Raw genomic sequence first — 16,378 nt, 5'->3', positions numbered from 1 at the left:
GCGCGTTTGCACCTAATGATTAATTCCGATGAAGAGGCATTCATAGAGGACAGGGAATAGGTCACCTGGTTTCCTTCTTGACTAGGTTTTGATGCAGAGAAACTCCAAAAAGAGGGAAAAGGAGACAAGAACCATTTATTTATTTTTTAAATATAAATTTTAGGATTTTTACATAATTGTTTCTAAAATTGATCAAATAAATAATGTAATGCCAGCAATCTCTTAGAGGAATCATGTGAAAGGCATGTTGAAGCTTGGAAAGGGTTAATATTCTTTAAGATGCTGTATACCTCTCCGTTTCTCTGCAGAGCAGCAGTGTGGCTGTAGGGTCCCTGTATCAGTGCTGTAAGTGTAATTACGTTCGAGCAGGGCCCTCTGTCTCTCATCAGAGGGAGCTGTTGAGGCAGCAGGCTGTGTGAAAAATCCTACAGTGAACGTTCGAGCCATGTCACTCACTCTCAATTTGTTTGGACATGATTGGCTGCATCTCTTCTAGGAGCTTTTTGGCATTCTGTGGTGTAGATGTTGGCTGTTGAAGGACGTTGTGCAGAGAGGGCCTGGATCGGTACTGCCTTGCAAGCTCTCCTCAGTGCCTGTGAGTGCTTGTGCTTCTGTCTGAGTGCTGGGAGAGGCAGAGAATTCTTGCCTGGTGTGTGTGCAGCAAGCTCAAGGTTGTATATGGATAGGAGCTCTCTGCTTCAGCTCATACAGGAGCAGGTCAGTATGTCTTTAGTCACCCTCCCACGCTTGGATCATCTCATTCCAGAGTTCCTATCTTTCATTACTCTGAATGCCATCTCATATTAATGAATCACAAGCCACATCTTACATTTTATCTGTCTGGTTGAATAATTAGCTAATATCAGGGCAATGTGAACACTGGAGCTGGGGGAAGCGAATGCAAAAATGTAGGAAAGCAAGATGTGACTCAGAAAAATCGAAAGTAAGAGGGAAGTCAGAGAGCAGGTTATTAACCTAACAGCACTTTACTCAGAAAGGGAGAGGATAAAGAGAGGAGAGAAGTCCTGAATTAGAAAATGATAAAAGGAAAAACCGCTAAAAATGAAAAGAAGGGGAAAGAGCCTTTGATACACGGAATGAAAATAACTTAGGAAGGGCGTGAGAAATAAGGGGTGAGGATAAGAAAGAAAGGAAAGGAATCGGAAAGAGAAAGCAACAGAGAATGCCGTGCAGCAACAGAGTGATGGAGAAGATTTAGGACAGGAGAGCAGTCAACTGCAGATACTCACTAAGAGTAGGATGGAGAGTCACAAACTCTTACAATAATACTATTTTGGCGCTGGTCTTATTCAATTATAAAGTAACTTCTACATTAACTAATAGGTACGGTTTTCTGGGAATTGAACAGAAATTAATAAAAACCTGCTCTGTCTATAACCATGATGCCCATTTCTTTTAACTCAGCCCTGTTAGCTCTAAATTCCCATAACATGACTGTGCTGTTGCCTTGATGTTACCTTACAATCTGTACAGTGTATTATACATTCCTGTTTTATATTATCTTTTAAAAGAGGGTCATGCTAAGGATTATTTAACAAGACATAGCAATTACAAATTAGACTAACCAAGCCATAAGTAAAATTATTTTTTGAATCTCTTAGTTATAGATTAAAGTGTGTTAGAAACATTGCTCTAAAAGATTCATTAATACAATCATTGTGATAAAAAAAATTACTGATTTTCCAAGAAATGTTATGCTTGAAACGTGACTTCTTGAGATTGCTCTTTTTAAAAGGAATTTGTAATATATGTATCTTGGTTAATTTAATCACTGATCCTACAACTGAATCTATTTTTGAATGCCTGATTATGCACCATACAATTCTTACAAGAGCTGTCAATGTGTGAAAAATGACTGACATGCTCTGGACTGATATTTTTCAGTAAACTATTACATAGGCGGGTAATTGGGGGAAATTTGTACTCCAATCAGAGTTATGCCATTAATAGCTATACCTCAATCAGGAATTTTGTATAATAGGAATGAATGAAAAGCCATTTGGCCAATTGTAGTTCTATGGAATGGGAATGAATGAGAAGTGATTTGGTTAATTGGATTTCTATGTAATGGGAGTGAATGAGGTTTGATTTAGTCCAAAGAAATTCTATACAGGGAAAGTATATGGGAAATAATTTGGCCTATTGAAATCTTTTATAATGGAAATGTTGGGGAAGTGACTTGGTTCATTGTAATTCTGTATAATAGGAATGAATAGGAAGTGATCATTGGAATTTGTGTCACTTTTTTATATAAATTCTTGGGACATGGACATCACAGGCAAGGCCAGCATCCCTAGTTTCCCTTGAGAAGGTGGTGGTGGGCTGCTTTCATGAACCACTGCAGTCCATGTGGTGACAGTATTCCAACAATGTTGTTAGGTAAGGAGTTCCAAGATTTTGACGCAGCAACGATTAAGGAACAGCGATGTATGTCCAAGTAGGGATGGTGTGTGACTTGGAGGCGATGGTGTTCCCACATACCTGCTGCCCTTGTCCTTCTAGATGGTGGAGGTCGTGGGCTTGCAAGGTGAATTGTAATAAAAAATGTGATTGTTTTTCTGTTTTTCAAACCCCAAGAATATGTTAGAGCCTTGACACGTCAAAATGTCTCTGTTATTTAAAAATAAGCGAAAAAGTTAAGTTTTGTTATAATATATTTCCCACTACAACTTTTAAATGTTGCCATTATGCCTGCTGGGTTTTTCTCTGTAGCGCTGGAGTCTGGACCATGTGACACAAAGAAGAGACATTTTAAACAGAGCTGACAGCACTGGGCAAATCCTAGGTGTGAGATTTGTAGCCACATACCCAAGGCAAAGACATCATTTTCATTAAACATGATGGCCTAGAGTTTACTCCGCATTTGCACCCAGATACACACGTAATCTGCGCGCAAACAAATTACATGACTTAACAAATCGCCAAATCTTAGGCTTAAGTGAGTTCCGCACGTAACTACAATACGCCCAAGTCTCTGCGATCCTTTACGTCTGTTCATCAAACCTTCCATCCGAATGAATCTCCACCCACAAAACTGGACATGCCTCTGACTCTCAAATGCGAGTATCCTCTAACTGCGCTTGTTCGTTGGTCCCCCAACATCGTGTCTAGATTTTCAGACGCAAAAGGAAACAAAATCATTTTTCTTGTCTTTTAATTGCAATTTTTTGAGCGTTTTAAAAAAATATTGGGGGGAAAATTTGGCTGCTTTACGCCTCCTGTTAGCGTCCTAAGAGGGCGCTAATGGGGCGCAAAGTAACTATCGCCCAGGCACGGCAATGTTTGCGCCACTCGCGAAATTGACCAGACATTTTGCGGCGGCGCGAAACACTACCACCACGATCTCCTGCGCCGGCAGATCGTGACGTCAGTCGAGCGTGCAACGTCCCGGTAGTGTCCCAGACCGGATATTGAGTGGCGCCCCCTGCCTTTCCGCCTGCCGATAGCAACGACAGGTTGAGGGAAGCGTTTTGCAGTCGGGAAGGGACTGGGGGAGCGCTATTTAAAGGCGACTGCTTCCTGCCTTTTTTTGTCGGTGACATTTTTGCACCACGCATTCTGAGAGAGAGAGACTTCTGGAGAGATTCAACGTTGTATGAAGGAGTTTTGGATACTGAGCAGCACTTTGCAGGTTCATTTTGATTTGACTTTCCTTGCATCGATTTAGAAGAGACAATGGGGGTTGCACTCTGAGCTCTTTCCCTGGGCCTCTCCATTGTTCTTTCCAGCAGATTTGATGTACAGGCCGAGATTCAAGGCTGCAATGAGCAGGGTGTGGATGGAGAGCAAGATCGACCCTCCCCTTTAAGAACTGGCCGGCGCCAGTGTGTCTGTGTTCCATTGCTGACTGACATCCCATGAGCTTCGCCAGCGCTCTGAGGTAGCGCCTCGCTCCTCGGCGTTAGCACCTTAAGAGAGGTGTGCAGCACCTGATTTCACGCTTCAATCACCTCCAGGGGTGATAGAAGCCAAGTTTGCAGTCGGAGGCGATAATTAGCGCCAGGCGCTAAACTTTGCCCCCGGCCGATAATTGCGCCCCAAACGGGGCGATACCGAATTTCTCCCCCATTATCCTTACTGAGACCTGCTCTGTATTGTCCGTTTCTTTTAATGAATTTCTAAGGTAAAATATAAGTCACATTAAAAATTGAAAAGCTACCTCAATTGCAGGTTCTTAAAAATACTGTGCCTGATATGCATGAATGATGGTTAAATGAGTTGAAACTCAAAGAAGAAATATACTGGTGTGGGTTTGGCGTTTACTTGGCCCCTGATTGTTTCCACTGCTTTCCGCTGATTTGTGCTAATTTACACCCATTTTGATTCTGGGCATATTCTAATGAGTTGGGAGGATGCGTGGGCGTTTTTTAACATTGGTAAAGACATCGGTAAAATGGGCACAGCTTCGGGTATATTCCAGTGCAACTTCTGGGTTGCACTCATGGAGGAAAGTCCAGGCCGGCAAGTTGTTTTTCAGAGAAAGGCTTAGCTATCTGAGGTCAACAAAAACAACAACTTGCAATTATATAGCATCTTTAACATAGAAAAAAATATCCCAAGGTACTTTACAGAGGCGTAAAGAAAAAAAATGGATGTTGAACTGAAGCTAGGAGTCCCAATCACAGTGGCTAAATTTGCAGATGAATAGGATAGGATACAGGAGGATTTTAATATACTTGGGAATTGGGCAGACAGGTGGCAAGTTAAATTCAATCAAGAGAAATGCAAACTGCATTGGGGACAAAAAATCCGGGAAGGGACTATTACTTAAATTGAAAGAAAATGATGTGTATGGAACATGAAAGAGGTCCTGGTCAACAATAAATTGAAGCTATTGCAACAATGCCTGGTGGCAGTGAGTGAAACAATTCAGATGTTGGGATGTATTAAAGGGTCAATATTAAGCCAAAATAGTGAGGTAATCATGCCACTTTATAAATCATTGGTGTGACTGCACTTACAATACTGTGCACAGTTCTGGTCACCGCAGTACAGAAAGGATATTGCAGCTCTTGAAGGATACAAAAGTGGGCAACCAGAATGATTGAGGGAGTGGAGGGAATGGATTATGATGAGCTTATTATAATGAGTAATTTGGGCATGCTCTCACAGGAAAAGAGATGGTGAGAGGTTTTATGATTGCTGTTTTGGGGATTCTAAAGCGATAAGGTAGATGATGATGAGCTGTTTCACCTTGTCCAGAACAACAGAATCAAAGGACACGGCCTGTGCTTGAAAGGGGGTAAAGTTAAAACTAATCTGCGGAAACATTGGGGTCAATTTTGCGTGCCCTCGCCTGGCATTAATGGGGCGGTAACGGCCTCAGAATGGAGTAAGTAGCCTTATCATCCCATTAACACCGGCAATGCGGCTGGCTCCATTTTAAAAGGGGCCTACCGCTGGGTGTCCAAAGCGCCCACCTGATTCAGGCGATAGGCCCCTTTTAATATGGAAATTGAGGTCTTATAACATAAATAGGACCTCAATTACAATTTTAGGTAGGAACTAGTGGGAGCCTGCGCAGTGACCCCGACTGTATCTTACCTTGCTGGCTGCAGCTCTGGCCGATTTTCAGTGTTCAATCTGGCGAGCTGCATCGGGACTCCTATTTCTTCTCTTCCATTGCCCAAAAGTCAAAATCTATTCCGTTATTTCAGTGAGCGAGTGATAAATCTATGGAATAGGCTCCCGAGGGAGATGGTGGAAGCAGATAGCGTTGATTCATTCAGATGCGAATCAGGTAGATTTCTTTCAGAAAATAATATTTTGGGATAAGGTATATGAGTAATTTGAGTCATGTAGTATGTGTAGCGTGCTTGGAAGAAACAGGTAACTTTGGACCTATGGTTCTCAAAGATTCCACCGGTAGAGGTTTCCCTCGCCTCATGTCTGGGGCTGTTGTAGACTAATTGATAGAGATTGATTGCCATAATTAGTGAACAACTCCATTATTATTGTATCATGTGACAACCAGGATGGTATAAATGTAAGAAGTCACACAACACCAGGTTATAGTCCAACAGTTTTATTTGAAAGGATGGTATAAGGCATATTTGATGGACTTTGGTCTTTTTTCCACCTAGCAATTCCTGTTTCTAATCAACAAAGGAGCGATTAGGAGGTCTGACCAAAAGCTTGGTCAAAGAGGTGGACTTTAAGGAGGAAAGGAATGTGGAGAAGTAGAGGGTACTTAGTGAGAGAATTCCAGAGTGTGGGGCCTAGGCAGCTGAAGGTACGACCGCCGATGGTCAGGCGAAGGGAGAGGGTTGCACAAGTGATCAGAGTCAGAGGAATGGAGAGTTAGAAGCAGCTTGTAGAGCTGGAAGAGGTTACAGAAGATTGTCAGGCAGGAGTGCGGGAAAGGCGGAGCGAGGCGAGAGCGGACCCTATTGTGATGGCGCCGATGAAACATAGAAACATAGAAGATAGGAGCAGGAGTAGGCCATTCGGCCCTTCGAGCCTGCTCCGCCATTCAATGAGATCATGGCTGATCATCCAAATTCAGTACCCTGTCCCTGCCTTCTCCCTATATCCCTTGATCCCTTTAGCCTTAAGAAATATATCCAACTCTTTTTTGAATATATTTAATGAACTGGCCTCCACCGCCCTCTGTGGCAGAGAATTCCACAGGTTCACCACTCTCTGGGTGAAGAAATTCCTCCTCATTTCAGCCCTAAATGGCTTACCCCTTATCCTTAGACTATGACCCCTGGTTCTGGACTCCCCGGCCATCATAAACATCCTTCCTGCATCTAGTCTGTCCAGGCCTGACAGAATTTTATAGGTTTCGATGAGATCCCCACTCAATCTTCTAAACTCCAGTGAGTATAATCCCAATCGACACAATCTCTCCTCATACGTCATTCCTGCCATCCCAGGTATCAGCCTGGTGAATCTTCGCTGCACTCCTTCCATGGCAAGAACGTCCTTCCTCAGGTAAGGCGACCAAAACTGCACACAATACTCAAGGTGCGGTCTCACCAAGGCCCTGTACAACTGTAGCAAGACATCCTTGTTCCTGTACTCGAACCCTCTTGCTACGAAGGCCAACATACCATTTGCCTTCTTAACCGCCTGCTGCACCTGCATGCTTACCTTCAGCGACTGGTGCACAAGAACACCCAGGTCTCTTTGCACTTCCCCTTCTCCCAATCTATTGCCATTCAAATAATAATCTGCCTTCCTGCTTTTGCCACCAAAGTGGATAACCTCACATTTATCCACATTATAGTGCATTTGCCATGTTTCTGCCCAATCACCCAATCTGTCCAAATCGTACTGGAGTTTCACGACATCCTCCTCACAGCTTACCCTCCCACCCAGCTTTGTGTCGTCTGCAAATTTGGAGATATTACATCCAATTCCCTCGTCCAGATCATTAATATATATTGTGAATAGCTGGGGCCCTAGGACCGATCCTTGCGGTACCCCACTAGTCACTGCCTGCCACTCGGAAAACGACCCGTTTATTCCAACTCTTTGCTTTCTGTCCACCAACCAGTTCTCTATCCAAGTCAATACCTTGCCCCCAATCCCATGTGCCTTAATTTTGCACGCTAATCTCTTATGTGGGACCTTATCGAAAGCCTTCTGAAAGTCCAAATACACCACATCCACTGGTTCTCCCTTATCTATTTTACCAGTTACATCCTCAAAAAATTCCAGTAGATTAGTCAAGCATGATTTACCTTTTGTAAATCCATGTTGACTTTGTCCGATCCTGTCACTGCTTACCAAGTGCTCTGCTATTACATCTTTTATAATAGATTCTAGCATTTTCCCCACTACCGATGTCAGGCTTACCGGTCTATAATTCCCCGCTTTTTCTCTACCACCTTGAATAGTGGGGTAACATTAGCTACCCTCTAATCCATGGGTACTGTTCCAGAGTCTATCGAGTTCTGGAAGATGACCAGCAATGCATCTACTATTTCTAGGGCCACTTCCTTAAGTACCCTGGGATGTAGATTATCAGGCCCTGGGGATTTATCGGCCTTCAGTCCCATCAATTTTCCTAACACCATTTCCCTACAAATACTGATTTCTTTCAGTTCCACCCTTTCATCAGACCCTATGTTCCCCGGCATCTCTGGGAGGTTATTTGTGTCCTCCTTTGTGAAGACAGAACCAAAGTATGAATTTAGTTGGTCTGCCATTTCTTTGTTTCCCATTATAAATTCCCCTGATTCTGACTGTAAGGGACCTATGCTTGACTTCACCAATCTTTTTCTCTTCACATATCTATAAAAGCTTTTACAGTCAGTTTTTATGTTCCCGGCTAGCTTACTCTCATATTCTATTTTCCCTTTCTTAATTAATCCCTTTGTCCTCCTTTGTTGAATGCTAAACTGCTCCCAATCCTCAGGATTATTGCTTTTTCTGGCCAGTTTATATGTCATTTCCTTGGATCTTATGCTATCCCTAATTTCCCTTGTTAGCCACGGTTGAGTCACCTTTTTTGTTTTATTTTTATGCCAAACTGGGATGAACAAATTCTGTAGCTCATCCATTCGGTCTTTGAATGTTTGCCATTGCCTATCCACCGTCAACCCTTTGAGTGCCATTCCCCAATCAATCCTACCCAACTCGCTCCTCAGACCATCGTAGTTTCCTTTATTTAAATTGAGGACCCTAGTCTCTGAGTCAACTACTTCATTCTCCATCTTAATGAAGAATTCGATCATATTATGATCGCTCAGACCCAAGGGGCCTCGTACAACAAGATTGCTAATTAATCCTTTCTCGTTACATAATACCCAGTCTAAGATGGCCTGATCTCTGGTTGGTTCCTCGACATATTGGTACAGGAAACCATCCCGTACACACTCCAGGAATTCCTCCTCCACAGTGTTGTTACTAATTTGGTTAGCCCAATCTATATGTAGATTAAAGTCACCCATGATGACTGCTGTGCCCTTATTGCACGCTTCTTTAATTTCGCTTTTAATGCCATCCCCAACCTCTGCCTTACTGTTGGGAGGTCTATATACCACTCCCACTAATGGTTTTTTCCCCTCAGTATTTCTCAATTCTACCCATACAGATTCCACATCATCAGAGCTAATATCCTTCATTACAATTGTATTAATCCCTTCTTTAACCAGTAATGCTACCCCACCTCCCTTTCCTTTTTGCCTATCTTTCCTGAATATCGAATACCCCTGGATGTTGAGTTCCCAGTCTTGGCCATCCTTGAGCCACGTTTCTGTAATCCCAACCAAATCATATTAGTTTACCTCTATTTGCGCAGCCAATTCGTCCACCTTATTACAAATGCTCCTCGCATTAAGACACAAAGCCTTCAGGCTTGTTTTTTTAACGCTCTTAGACCTATTAGAATTATTATTTACTGTGGCCACGTTTGATTTAAACCGTTGATTTCTCTGACTGCCGCTTTTGTTTTTCTCCTTCCTATGTTTTGCTTTTATCCCTGTTTCCCTTTCCTCTGTCTCCCTGCTCAGGTTCCCAACCCCCTGCCATTTTAGTTTAAACCCCCCCGAACAGTGCTAGCAAACCTCCCCGCAAGGATATTTGTCCCGCTCTGGTTCAGGTGCAACCCGTCCGACTTGTACAAGTCCCACCTTCCCCAGAAGCAGGCCCAGTGATCCAGGAAACTAAAGCCCTCCCTCCTGCACCAACTCTTTAGCCACGCATTCATCTGCTCTATCCTCCTATTCCTATACTCACTAGCACGTGGCACCGGGAGTAATCCAGAGATTACAACCTTTGAGGTCCTGCTCTTTAATCTGCTACCTAGCTCCCTAAATTCTTGCTGCAGGACCGCATCCCTCTTCCTACCCATGTCATTGGTCCCAATGTGAACCACGACCTCTGACTGTTCACCCTCCCCCTTCAGAATGCCCTGCAGCCATTCAGTGACATCCTTGACCCTGGCAGGGAGGCAACAAACCATCCTGGAGTCATGTCTACGGCCACAGAAACGCCTATCTGTTCCCCTTACGATAGAATCCCCTACCACTATTGCTCTCCCACTCTTTTTCCTCCCTTCCTGAGCAGCAGAAGCACCCCTGGTGCCGGGAAGTTAGCTGCTGCTGCCTTCCTCTGGTAAGTCATCCCCCTCAACAGTATCCAAATCGGTATACCTGTTTGAGAGGGGGATGGCCACAGGGGTCCCCTGCACTACCTGCCTGCCTCTACTGCGCTGCCTGATGGTCACCCATTTCCCTTCTGCCTGTGCAGCCCTTACCTGCGGTGTGACCACCTCATCAAACGTGTTATCCACGACCCTCTCAGCATCGTGAATGCTCCAAAGCCCATCCATCCGCAGCTCCAGCGCCGCAATGCGGTCTGCTAGTAGCCGCAGCTGGATGCATTTCTGGTACACGTGGTCATCAGGGACACCGGCAGTGTCCCTGAATTCCCACATAGAGCAAGAGGAGCATAACACGGGGCTGGGCTCTCCTGGCATGATTTACCCTTTAATTAATTTAAATTAATTCACTATCACCAATTAAAGATAAACTCTAAGGCACTTGTATGGTTTACCAACAGTCCCCGCTACACCAGAAAGACCTTAGCAACTATAAACCACAGAGTTAAAGTTTAAAAAAGAGAAATACTCACCAACCAATCACTTACCTGCTCCCTGGTGACGTCACACTCTGATTACTTTTTACCTCTCTCCCCGCTGCTGAGTTGGTCTGAACTGGTCGGGCCTTGGTGCTCGCGCCAGTTTTTATACCGGGCTCCGCCTCACCTCGCTCCCTGGTCCGAACTGGTCGGGCCTCGGTGCTTGCGCCGGTTTTTATACCGGGCTCTGCCTCACCTCGCTCCCTGGTCCGAACTGGTCGGGCCTCGGTGCTCGCGCCGGTTTTTATACCGGGCTCCGCCTCACCTCGCTCCCTGGTCCGAACTGGTCGGGCCTCGGTGCTCGCGCCGGTTTTTATACCGGGCTCCGCCTCACCTCGCTCCCTGGTCCGAACTGCCGTCCTTGCGGGCTCCGTGCATACCAGGCAGCTAAGTGTCCTTTGCTGATTGGTGCGCTCGGCTCGGCTCGTTAAGAAAAAAGCATTTCACTGACTGGATTTCACTTGTTGTATTTGGTTATGTGACAAATAAAATTGAAATTGAGAAATAGGGAAGAGTGAGAGCTTGATGGGATTTAAGGTGACAATTTTAAATTTGAGGTGTTGGGGACTGGAAGCTAGTAAGGATGGGATAACGGGTGAGCAGGACTTTGTGCAGGATAGGATACGGGTGGCAGAGTTTTGGTTGAACTGAAGTTTACAGACCGTGGAGTTTGGGAGTCAACCAGGAGAGTGTTGGAGTAATTTGGTCTGGAGGTGACAAAGGCATATATGAGGGTTTTAGTGGAGACAGACCGAGGTGGGGTGGAGGTGGGCAATTTCATTAACATGTTACTGCTGATGCAGTGACTGTCATTGATATTCTTCAGTTACTGCTGGAGAGTGAAAGAAAGCAGCAGAGACATTGGACTGAAGCTGTGAATTACTGGCGTAATCCATGGAGGTGTGAGACTGTGCTCCCGAGGGGGGAGGGCGGAGAGTTGAATCTCATGCACAAGACCCTCACCCAACCTGGGAGTGTTGGTCGGTCAGAATGAACAAATAATTACTGAAGATGACAATCTTGTGTACACACATCAATAGTCTTGACCTAGCTAGATGCAGGAATTCTGACACATTCATATTAGTGACAAGTGCACAATGGGTAGGGTGAGTTTATGCAAGTTAATTTCCCTGAATGTCCACCTGCAACCACAAAGGTGAAAATCGGGGCCCTTAACATACCTTCTTCCTGTAACAAAAAGTACCCCTACCTCAGTCAGTAATGAGAACACTTGCCAATGCCTCATAAAATTCAGACTAATCACAGCAACTAAGAACAAATACATAAACCTCCTTTCACTGCCATTAGGAAAGAATGCTAAATGATTTTTCTAGATTGACTCTCTTCCTACACACCACATTCTCACAGCTGGATGAGATCACTGTTTTTTAAAATGTTTATTCCTTTCTTCATGTCTCTCTTCACTAGGCTGCCTCCTGCTTAATCCATGTTCTGTCTTTAGACAGCTTTTACTGTGAATCCGCATCTTCAGCTGGCGGGATCTGTGCAAATGAACTCCTTTTAGCTTTAAACTTGATGAAGACATAGCCAGGATTTTCTGCACCACTTTTCACTGTGGGAATTGTGAGATTGAGATTGCAATCCTCAACTAGGAGGGTTGGACGATTCCTGCCAATACAACAGCATTGGATAAGCCTGGTTTTACAATATTGTGATGATAGAGTGGGGCACGTATTAGACTTCGATTTTTCCGCTTTTTTTTCATGAATTCGGGTCAAAAAAATGGGATCAGTTCAGCTCTGAGCAAAGATGGGCTTTTGCAGGTCAATGAAACCCGATGGTTGTAACCTGAAAACGTTGGCTTTAACCGACAAAGCAAGTTTGGAAGGACAACATTAAAAAAAAAACATTTGTTACATTCTATCACCACTTCACCCGTGGAACATTTTTCAGCCATCTGTACGTGACACAGCTGACTGAAGGTGCAGCCTATGTCAATGCGACCCAAAAGTTAGCAGAGAAGATGAAGTGCTCCATGCACCAAACAGGAAAAGCAATTGCATGTGTCACACCTGAACTGCAGCAAGCGGATGTAGATGTTCCCAGGTTTTATCAGGTTTAATCCTAATTTTTGGAATTCATCTTGTGGTGGGTAATTATTATATTTAACCCTAACATCAGATGGTTTAGCTATAATGGGGTTAGTTAAGAGAATCATAGAAACTTACAGCACAGAAGGAGGCCATTCAGCCTGTCGTGCCTGTGCTGGCTCTTAGAAAGAGCAGTCATGGTTAGTCCCACATCCCCACTTTTTGTCTGTAACCCAGTAAGTTCCTCATCCTCAAGTACTTGTCCAACTCCCTTTTAAAATTATTTATAGAATCAGCTTCCACCACCTTGCAGAGAGCTTGGAACCCATGATTTCCAGGATGGAAGTGATGAGCAATTCCATTAGAAAACTTGTGGACCCAACCATGATGCAGGGTCTATGGGTGATGCCTCAGCCTCCATTGTAGCACAAGCAGAAGCGACCCAACGTCTGAGTGCTGCAGTGGAAGCTCAGACTGCTCTCATGCAGGTTCAGCTTGCTGCCATCGGGGCTGCATTTACCAGTGTGGAAAGGGGCTTGCAGGGTCTCGCAGCAGTACAGCCATCTGTCCTCCAACAGATTACAGTACTAGGATTGCAGAGGCACCGCCCCGGGGAAGTGCCAGTTGCTTCATTGAGCACAAACCTGCTGTCCTCTCTCAGGATGACAGCATTCGTACTTCCACCACTGCCACTCCTCCAGTGCCCTTGCTGTTGCCTGTGAGCCAGCCGCCCATGCTGAGGTAGTGCAGTCCACTGCCGGGCTTTCTAGGCCCAGAGCTGCTCGAGGTCATCCTGCAAGGCCATCTGCAGTCTAACCCACTGATGGTCAGCGGCCTTCCACCAGCCATGCTGCAGCTACTGTGGGGTAGCACTTTGTAGGAGCACTAGGATAGGCAAAGGCGCACGAAAGACAGGCACTAAGGGAATGCACAAGGGTGATTAGTTGATTTTGTTATGTCGTATTGGAATGAATCATTCATAAATTATGTTTGGAATGTTCGTTTTGTGGTGGCTTTCATTTCAGCATTGTGGCCAAGAGGACGCTGTGATGTTCCGTGACAGAGGGATGGTAAGCTGATGAAGTGTTGAGCAACGGGGATCTGGGGTTTCATTGAGGGGAAGCAGAGTCTGAGGATGTGCTCACAGACAACCCGTCCAAAACGTGGATTTACAGGCTGCATCCTCCCTTCGTCCTCATCCTCCTCCTCCTGAGGTGGTTGTGGAACCCATGGTGGCAAGAGTTGCGCCCTCATGATGGCCAAGTTGTGGAGGATGCAGCAGATCATTACGAATTGGGACACCCGCTTCGATGACTGCTGCCAGGATACCGAGCATTCACCATCATGATGTGCTGGCCGTGGTCGCACACCAACTGCACATTAAGTGAGTGGTACCCTTTGTGGTTAAGGAACATCCCACCATTGAGATGCGGTGCCCGCAAAGCCACATGTGTGCAGTTGATGGCGCACTGCACCACGGGGAAGCCCGATATCCTGCCAAAGCCACGTGCTCCTCCTGCTTCTTTCTGATAATGAAGTCCCATCTCATAGACTACAGAGCCTCTGTGACCTCCTGGATACAGCGCTGGACGGTGAACTGTGAGATGTTTGCTATGTCGCCTGTTTTAGCCTGGAAGGATCTGCTGGCGATAAATTCAGGGCCACAGTCACCTTGAGGGCCACTGGCAGAGCCGGTGTCGCTCTGCTCTGAGGCTGTAAGTCTGGTTCCAAGAGGTGGCAGAATTCTGTGACCACCTCCTCGGTGAAGCGGAGCCGGCGAACACACTGCTCCTGGCTTAGGTGCAGGTAGGAGAAGTGCTCCCTGAAGACCCTAGGTGGGTAAGGCCCCCTGCTGAGAGCCCTCCTCCCCCTCATCCTCCCTCTGCGAGCAGCTCGTCTTCTTTGCTGCCTCTGCTCCATCTCCCTGTCAAGCTGCAGTGCGAGGGGGGGCTGCAACTAGAGCCCCCGTGACTGGGACCAAGTGGTGAACTCAGAGGCCTTCCAGCAACAGCCAACACCTTCCCAACGTCCAGCAGCACTCCCTGCACACTTTAACAACTTTTGAAATGTCTTCCAGCAACCCAGTACTCCTACAAACTCTGCAAGAGCCAGTACAAGAGAAATAATCAACTTACCTGCAAGTTGGATGCATCCCTTTAAGGGGATCCCTCAGCTGTGCATGTTTAGGAGTGGGCGTGGAATGGAGCGGCGATGTCCAAAATGGCAGGTCGTGCATCAGATCAGCGTTACACACTGACTAACGTCACAATCTGCCTACTCTGCATACTGCAGGCATACGCACGTATCGCCCACGCTATCACCCTCCCCAAGATGGCGAACAGTGTGGGCCATGTTGGAAGTGAGGCGGCCGCCATTTTATTTTTTAAAAGGCCTGAACTACTGGTGCTAAGGTGTTGAATTTCACGGCCATGGCCTCTAGTTATTGACTCACTTGCCAGAAGGAATACTTTTTCTCTATCTACTCTATCAAAACCTCTCATCATCTTGAAAACCTCTATTAGGTCACCTCTTAACCTTCTCTGTTCCAAAGAGAACAGTCCTAATTTTTCCAACCTCTCCTCATAACTGAAGTCCCTCATCCCTGGAAACATCCTGGTAAATCTCCTCTGTACCATTTCTAATGCCTTTATATCTTTCCTGAAGTGTGGTGCCCAGAATTGTCCAGAATACTCCAGCTGAGGCCTAACCTGTGATTTATAAAGTGCTAGCATGATCTCTTTGCTTTTATATTCTAATCCTCTATTTATAAACCCAGATGCTTTTTTAACCATCTTATCAACTTGCCCAACACCTTTAAGGATTTGTGTATGTGGACACAGGGTCACTCTGCTCATCTGCACTTTTCAAAATCCTGCCATTTATAGTATACTGTAGGAATCAACGGATTCCTATTTAAATCACTGAGGTCGAGTCAGTTCAGTAAATTAACCGAATTTAATTAAACTGGTGAACAAAACAAAAACATGCAGGAGCAACAGCAAACAGGTCTATATAGTAGCTTGTTCCACGAGGTCTGGACTCAGAACCTCCCACCTCTGATGTCATGACGTCATCACGTTTGCCGCCACTCGGGGCACCACGTGACCAGCGTGATGACGTCATCGCGTTGTTTCAGGGTTTTTACAGAAAGCTTGTTTACACTCAGCAAATGGACATAGGTGCTGTAACATTGCTTTAAAGACAGTTATTCATTTGTACAGGAGTTCATTGGTGGTTTTACCACATGCGCCCCCCCAGAAGTGTCTTTAATCATCAAAGTCAATCGCAGAGGAGGTCGGACAATCCTGTCGGAGCGACTCCGGTATTCCCGGAGAGGAATGGACGGTGCAGGAGAGGAGCCGGGCCGCGGGGCCGATGGGCCAGGCGTAGCGGCCGCAGGCGGTCGCCCACGATGCGGCGGCTGCGCTGTTTCGACTGGCTGGCCGAGGTCCAGGTGTGCAGCCTTGAGGCGGTCCACGGAAATGTAGTCGGGCGTCCCGCCGACGTCTACCAGAAAACTCTTGACGCCCGCCTTCAGTACTCGGAAGGGGCCCGTGTATGGAGGCATGAGGGGACTACGGTGGGCATCGTGCCGTACAAAAATGAATTTAGCCCTCATGAGCGTTGGCGGAACATGTGACGCAGGCAGTCCATGCTGTGAAGTCGGAATGGGCCGGAAAGCGTGTGCCGCGGCTCGGTGAGCCTCCAGTTGTTCA

The 16,378-nt window shown here is 45.8% G+C and overlaps 1 protein-coding gene across 1 annotated transcript in view; it reads left to right on the top strand.

The window, feature by feature from the left end:
• The first annotated feature begins 328 nt into the window (after window positions 1-328).
• Window positions 329-16,378, top strand: part of rhbdl1 (rhomboid, veinlet-like 1 (Drosophila)) — a 300,633-nt gene continuing 284,583 nt past the window's right edge. Inside the window, exon 1 of the mRNA XM_086000695.1 lies at window positions 329-717. Coding sequence (XP_085856821.1) covers window positions 523-717 — 195 coding nt within the window. The 5' untranslated portion in view covers window positions 329-522. The remainder of the gene's footprint in view (window positions 718-16,378) is intronic.

This window comes from Somniosus microcephalus, chromosome 11 (assembly GCF_052327205.1).
Source record: "Somniosus microcephalus isolate GS21.2 chromosome 11, FLI_Smic_1.0, whole genome shotgun sequence".
NCBI classification, from domain to species: domain Eukaryota; kingdom Metazoa; phylum Chordata; class Chondrichthyes; order Squaliformes; family Somniosidae; genus Somniosus; species Somniosus microcephalus.
Note: the sequence above shows the minus strand (reverse complement) of the source record. Positions and strands in the feature narration are given on the sequence as shown.